Here is a 7952-nt window from a genome sequence, read left to right as displayed (position 1 = left end):
AGACCAGGTGGGTAGGAGAGGAACAATAGGGAAAATGATCTCACATAAATGGAGCACACAAGTAGAAGACTACTCAACAAGAAGGGGAAAGTGGGAGGTTGTGGGTGACGTGAGCCATGGTCTCATTTGAATTGGTCAAAGGAGGAAAGAATACACATACAAACGTTTGGTTTTAGAAATATTTCTTTTGCGACAGGAAAATAAGAGGAAAATGGATTAAAGGAAAAGGGCAAAATATTTTTTAATGAATGTTGATTAACATTTTAAAAATGTAATCCTAGCAAAAGACTGCAGCAAAGGCAAAACAAAGCAGAACACCTTAAGTTCTACAACCAAGCTGAATTTATTGAAAGCACACAAGAATGATTCCATATTAGGAATTAAAATTTTATATATATATATATATATATATATTTATATATATATATATTATATATATATATGTATGTATGTATAAAATAATAACACTTATTATTAATTATATCAGTAGATGCAGATGTCACATCTGATGTTACAACTGAGGCACAGAGTTCCCAGCTTGATCAATTTATTAGTAAAGTATGAATTTACCAATAAATAAGTTTTCAGCTTCCTAAACAAAGATCCTGAAATGAGAGATGGCTCCCTTTTGTAGTTTTGGGGAATAACTTATGATTGGTAAAGAGCTTGACATCATGAATGGTGCAATCAACATGACTGGTTACAAAGCTGAGGCACTGGGGACAATATGATTGATTAGAAATTGGGAATTAGGAGCCAGCAAGAACTCATTCCTTCCCTCCTGTGACTAAGAAATGTTCCATTATTTGAGTCCACCTGCAAGGTTAGAGATACTGCACCAAATTTTTTGGATAACAAACCATACATCCTTGAAAGGCAACTCAGTGTTCTATCTATACTGAACTATACTCCCTGTTATCTGTCCACATCCCTCAAGGATGATAGATTTCCTTGAGGCAAAAATAGAACAGTGATTAGCAGAACTGGATTTCTAAACTTAAGCCATTATGAGCCATCTGAATTTCTGAACTAAGCTGAGAGACAAAGAACCATGACTTGGGCAATTACAGGACAAAATCAATTAACTATAAATAGGATCAATTTAAAGATGTTATAGAATCAATCTGATTATTTCATAGAAAAGCGCTTACATATAGGACCATAAATATTTCCACGAATAATCTTACAAAGCATAGGAGAACTCTAATGAAATATGAGCATAAGAATAATATGAATAAAAAGTAAGACAACAACAGAATTTTTAGTAGCATTGTTAGGGACCTTAGCAATCATTTGGTTCAAAGTGTACACAAAAGGAATTCCCATTTAACATACTGGGGAAATGATCAGGAATGAAAAGTTAGAATTATTTGCAATGAAGAAATTGCAAGTTGGAAGCCTTCCAACTGGAGTTGCCTAGATTTTGATTTGTCTGGAAAATATAAAGAAAAATGAAATTAATTATACTACAGTTAGATGGATTCTTAACTGATCAAATGGCTGCATCTAAAGAATAATCATTAGTAATTCAGTTTCATTTGTTAATAACTTTCCAATGTACGGTCATAGGGATCTATGCTGTAAAACATTTTTAACTCAATAATTTGGATAAAGGAATAGATGATAGGCTTATTAAATTTGCAGACAGAAATCTGGGAAGGAAATCTAGAAAAATGAATTAAGTTAATCTAGCAAATTCAAATTTGAATCTAGCAAAATTCAAAAATATCCTGACAGGGTAGAATTCTGGGCCAAATAAAAAGAAAATTGAAATTCGATAAGAATAAACGTAAACTTTTATGTGTGTCCAAAAATAAATTTTGTGAGTGCAAAATGGTTAATGCTTGACTAGACAGCGGTTTGTAAAAGATCTGAGTGTTTTGCATGTTTTACATGAGTAGAAGAAGTGATATGACAGGCCTAAAAGTTAATGCCATTCAGGCTACATAAGAGATAAGTAATGTCTATGAACAAGGAAGTGATTTCTCTTTTATTTGGCTTTGGTAAGAACTCATCTGGCAAGCTGTGCTTGGTTTTGAGTGCCACTTTTAAATAAGCTGGAGAGCATCCAGGGAAGATAACCAGAATAGTAAAAAGCTTTAAGTTTATGTCATTTCAAGATTGGTTGAAGAACTGGGAATATTTAGTGTTGAGAAGAGAGGGGAGGTGAGGTTGGAAGAAAAAAGTGATAACTGTTTTCAATCATTTAAAGGGCTGTCACATTGAGAAGGGATTGAGATTATTTAGTTTGGACCTATGTGGAAATTTCAAGGAAGTAGACTTAAACTTAATATAAATAAGTTTCCTAAATATTAGAGCTATGCAAAGATGGACTTGGATGCTTTAGGAAGTAGTGATTGTCTCCTTATTAAAAATTTTCAAGCAAAGTTGGGATGGAACTTCTTTGTTGTTTTCAGGGAATATACTTTATCAAGTGTTTTGTTAATTTGGAGTTTGTTGAAAAGTGTGTGTGTGTGTGTGTGTGTGTGTGTGTGTGTGTGTGTGTGTGCACGTGCACACGCACTCAGCAGCTGGGGTTAAGTGACTTGCCCTGAGTCACACAGCTTGCAAATGTTATGTGTCTGAGGCTGGATCTGAGCTCAGGTACTCCTGATTTCAGGGCTGGTGCTCTTTCCACTGCATCACGTAGCTGCCCCCTAAAAGTTTTTTTTTCAAAAGCAAAATGAACCAATAAAAACATTTCAAAGAAAGTAACTTAATTACCTCTATTGCTTCAAATGGATTATTTCCAAATTCTCAGAAATTTCCTAGTAGAGAAAACATAAAATTTTAGAGTGGGATGAAACATCTAGTTCATTCTTTCATTTCTCAGATAAAGAGACCAAGGTTCCAAGAAGACAAATACCTTTTCTCTAGACCACACAGGTAGATAGAGTCAGAGCTATGACTCCCCACCCCCCATCCAAACCTCTTGTTTCCAAGATAGTGTTCTTTTAATTCAAACTGGGTTCTAGAATTCTTCCCTAATTAATTTGAATATTCTGACCTCACTCTTTGGAATCACATCATATTCACATCTCTTCCCTGCTCTTGACTCAGGGCCAACCTCTTAATGCATCACCCTGACAGTAACATTTATCTAGACACTTAGATGGAGCTAGGAAAGGAGAGGTCCATCTAATGACTTCAATAACACATTCTGCTTCTCAACAGCAGCTCTGGCACTTGGTTTTTGCGCTAACCTCTCAGATTTTTCTCTAACTGGATAGAAAATAGATGTCAGCTATTATCTTATTGATTCTTTTAGTATCAGTTTTAATTTCTTTTGAAAGTTAACTTGATTTTTAGTAATCCTAGTTTTCATATTAATAAGGAATCAAGTGCTTTAGTCATTTCCATGAGAGTTTGCTACAGGTTTTCTCTGCTGTTATCATTGGTTTGGCCTTTGGGAATAACTGTGAATATCTTCAATTCTCATTACAGAATATCAACTTCTAGCTATTTTTTTCCACTGAAAGAACTGGAGGTAAGTAACGTAATGCTTAATTGTCTCATGCATCTGAATGTAGAAATAGTTAAATTCCATGAAGTATTTTAAACAAAGATGTCTAGGCTAGGATTTCAACAGGCAAAGGGGAAGATAGATGCTCATTGAAGGTGGGGAACACGATATGAATAAATCACTCATCATTGGTAATATTTTTCCATGTTCTGAGGAAATTTAACAGTAGAGACATGGAATTGCACAATGCTAGCACTAAAAGGGTTTTGAAAGTTGGTATAAATCAAGCTCCATTTTTTACATTTGTACATTTTTTACAGAAATTCATAAATGGAGTAAAAATCAGATGGGAAGTATACAGCTTCATGGGTAAAAATATCATAGAGGAATATATTTTTTTAATAGATTAATTCAAAGATACATGAATTTCTGCGAATGCGCAAATGTTTTTGTGGCTACAAGTCCTTCTTACTTGAAGGTATTTCATAATTTGTATATTCATCAGCTTGAATTAAAGCATCATTTTTTTTACTATAGGATTATATTCTGCAAAAGCAAATTAGAAATTTCTGTGAAATAAACAATTTCAACATACAAATTGCCTCACTTTGAAATTAAGGGAGTTTGGAGACTATTTTATTATTTATTTACTTATTTTTGAGAGGCAAACAGAGTTAAATGCCTGCCTGGGGTCATATAACTAGTAAGTGAGATCAGATGTGAATTCAGGTCCTCCTGACTCCAGGGCCTGTGTTCTATCCACTGTACCACCATGCTGCCCATAAAGATCATTTTTTTAAACCAAACTGATTTTTTTTCTGTACTATTAATTCTATTTCACAATTCTCACAGGGTTCTTCAAAACAAGCAGAGAGCTATATTCATTTTTTCCTGGGATAACCTTTAAAATTATGATGTCAATTAGTTTAAAGTAGTTCATTATGAGGCCAAAATGGTTGTAATTCAATTTGATCCAATCTGATTCTCTTCAAGTAAAATGTATCTGTTATGCAAGGCACTTCCCTAAGTACTGCTGCTCAAAAAGAGGAAATTGGCCCAAGAATCTTAAATTCAAAAAGAGAAGATAGGACTGAAATAAATATAGCACAAAGCAAAATGTGGTTAACACATGAGATCCAAAGAATCTGGAAAGAAAAATATCCCCTTCAATTAGTGCAATCAGGGAAAGATGAAAAGAATATTTTAAACTGTAGCTAGAGTTCAGAGGAACTAAATTATTTTCACTGGCAGGAACTACAGTGTAGTGTGGGAAAAATAATGAATCAGAGAATCCAGAGGATCTATGTTTGAATTATAGCTTTGGTTTATTGCCCTGTGTAACTATTGACAAATTAATAACAGTCTTTCTGATCATTTCAAAATTTTAAAAATAAAGTGATTAAACTGGATGATTTTATTTTATTTTATTTTTTTGAACTGGATGATTTTAAAGTCCCTTCTGGTACTAAATACTATATCCTAATATATTCCTGGCACATGGTCTATCCTGAACAAATGTACATTCATAGAAAAAGCTAAAAATGCTTGGATATTGAAAAAGAGTCTAGTGAGTTGGGTTGAGAGAACTCCTAGGTAGTGTAGTAATAGAATGCTTGACCTGGAGTCAGAGGTCAAATGTGACCTCAGACACTTTTTAGATACATGCCCTGAGCAAGTCCCTTAACCACAATCTGCCTCAGTTTTTTCAAATAAGCATAATAGGGATAATAATAGCACCTACTTCTTAAGGTTGTTGTGATGATCAAATGAAATATTTTATAAAGTGCTTAGCATAGTGAATGATATGTAGTAGGTGCTTAATAAATGCTTATGTACTTTCTTCTGTAGATGTAAATCACCTCCCCCCAATTTTGAATTTTGAATTCACACATATGTAAACAATTGCAGTCAACATGAACAGATCTTATAAGGGTCTAGTATATGTGAGCTCCTATCTCCCTAGTACACTTCTTCCCACCAGGGGACTGATTTTTAACATATTTTAGTTAGTCAATCAACAAGCATTTATTATTCATTTACGATGTGTCACTCACCATGCTAAGCTGGGGATACAAAGAAAGGCAAAAATAACCTTTGTCCTCAAGAAGCTCATATTGTAATGTGGGAGATAATGTGCAAATAACTAGGCATATACAGTGGTAGATGTAGTGGAAGAAAGGAGTGGCAGACTCTCAGAAGGGAAGGAAGTAGCAACTGGGGGGAAGTGGGAAAGGCTGAGTCTTGAGGGAAGCTAGAGGAACTAAGAGGTAGGAAGTTAAGAGAGAGACTATTCCAGGCATGGGGGATAGTCTGTGTAAAGAATTCAGAAGGGAGAGGGAATATTGTGAGTGAAGTATAACATCTAGGACAAAATAGCCAGGTTGAGGGAATTAAAGTTTAAGAAGATTCAAAAGGTATAAAAGCACTAGATTATGAAGAGCTTTAAATACTAAACAGAGGATTTTTTGTTTTCATTTGGTCATGGAGAAATAGAAAGATACTAGAGTTTACAAAGTAGGGGGTTACTTGGTCAGACCTAAGCATTAGGAAAATCACTTTGTCGGTTGAATGGAGGATAAATTAGAGTAGGGAGAGGTTTATGGCAGAAAGACCAATTTGAGGGTATTGCAGTAGTTCAGGTGAACTTCTGAAAAAGGTAATGAGAATGGCTTCAACTAGGATGTTGAGTGATGGAGAGAATGAATCCTATATAAGAGATGTTATGAAAGTAGAAAGATTTGGCATTGTGCTATAAATATGGGGGAAGTGAGAGTGAAGAGTTCAGGAAACACTGAGGTTGTGAGACTGAGTGAATGAGAGTGTGGTAATGTCCTTGACACTAATAGGGAAGTTTTGAAAAGGGAAGCATAATGAGCTCCATTTTGGGCATATTGAATTTGAGACGCTCATGTGATAAAAATAAAAGGGAAATGAGTGTTTCTGTGATGTTTTCTATCTTTATCTTCACCCTATAGAACTTATCCAGAATACCCTCTTTAAGATAAGAATAATCTGGCAGAATCCCAGGATTTTAAATTACTGAAGATAATAATTTTCTACCCAAATAGATCTATCTTTAGCTTCAAATTAGAACATGTGCATCACTGATTGATGATGAGGATCTCTTCTGTTAGCCAAAATACAGCTCTGCTCCCATTAGAACAATCTATAGTGTATCCTTTTCCTTCACTAATAGGTGACTTATCATTTATGATTAAAGGAAAGAATATAAAATCCTTTGTCGTTTTGATTGTTTTTTTAATCTTCCCTAGGTTAGATGACATGAAGCAAATGATGTGGTTGGAGAATCAAACTTTTGGGACTAATTTCATCCTGTTGGGGCTCTTTAGCCAAAGCAAATATGCTACTCTCTTCTACTCACTGATATTCATTATTTCTTAGTAGCTGTGACTGGGAATGCGACTTTGGTTCTTTTGATTCAAAGTGATCGCCACCTCCACACTGCCATGTACTTCTTTATCAGTCAGCTTTCCCTCATGGATATGATGTATATCTGTGTCACTGTGCCCAAGATGCTTTTGGATCAGATGACTGGGATTCATAATATATCAGCCCCAAGCTGTGAAATCCAGATGTTCCTATATTTAACAGTTGTGGGAGCAGAATTCTTCCTTTTGGCAGCCATGTCCTATGACAGGTATGTGGCCATTTGTACCCTCTCCACTATCACATCTTCATGAACCGTAGGGTTTGTGTACTCCTTGCACTTGTCTGTTGGTTTTTGGGCTCCATTGATGGTTTCACACTCACCCCTATCACCATGAACTTTCTATTTTGTAAATCACGAGAGATCCAGCACTTCTTCTGTGAGGTTATTGCCTTGTTGAAAATCTCCTGCTCAGACACCTCACTCTATGAGACTGTCATGTACGTGTGCTGTGTCCTTATGCTGCTCATCCCTCTCATGGTTATCTTAAGCTCTTACTCCCTTATTCTCCTCACAGTCTATAGGATGAATTCGGCTACTGGTCGGAGGAAGGCATTTATCACATGTTCCTCCCACATAACTGTTGTTGTTCTCTTTTATGGAGCTGCTGTTTATAACTACATGCTCCCTGCTTCTTATCATACTGCTGAAAAGGATATGATAGTGTCTGTCTTCTCCTATATCCTAACGCCTGTTATAAACCCTGTCATCTACAGTATCAGGAATAAAGATGTCACAGCAGCTTTGAAGAAAATGTTATGGTCAAAGCTGATATTAGCTAATTTACAGAAGTAGAATATGGTCTCCAAATACTTGAAAACACTCCACATTCTTTTATTATCTGTTATTGGTTCATTGTATTCATGTTGCCCTGTGGTAACTACACATCTCCCTCCCCTCTCTTTCCAAATTAATTTCTTCTTGAGAGTTTTTGAAACCTTTTGGGTTAATATTTTCCTGGTTTATTATAAAATCTTTGACATTTAAGTCAGAATATAAGGATTTGGCTTCTCTACCCACAACTTGTTAACCACGTTACTT

At 35.2% G+C, this 7952-nt stretch overlaps 1 protein-coding gene across 1 annotated transcript; it reads left to right on the top strand.

Moving 5' to 3' along the window:
• The first annotated feature begins 6745 nt into the window (after positions 1-6745).
• On the top strand, positions 6746-7706 carry LOC110194219 (olfactory receptor 2T29-like). The gene is given in 3 exon segments (XM_020966410.2): positions 6746-6854; positions 6857-7135; positions 7138-7706. Coding segments are annotated over 3 exon segments (957 nt in total).
• Positions 7707-7952: the final 246 nt, after the last annotated feature.

This window comes from Phascolarctos cinereus, unplaced genomic scaffold, assembly GCF_003287225.1.
Source record: "Phascolarctos cinereus isolate Bilbo 61053 unplaced genomic scaffold, phaCin_HiC Scaffold_5;HRSCAF=322, whole genome shotgun sequence".
Taxonomy (NCBI): Eukaryota; Metazoa; Chordata; class Mammalia; order Diprotodontia; family Phascolarctidae; genus Phascolarctos; species Phascolarctos cinereus.
The sequence above is the reverse complement of the archived record's forward strand: the minus strand, read 5'-3'. Positions and strand labels throughout refer to the sequence as shown.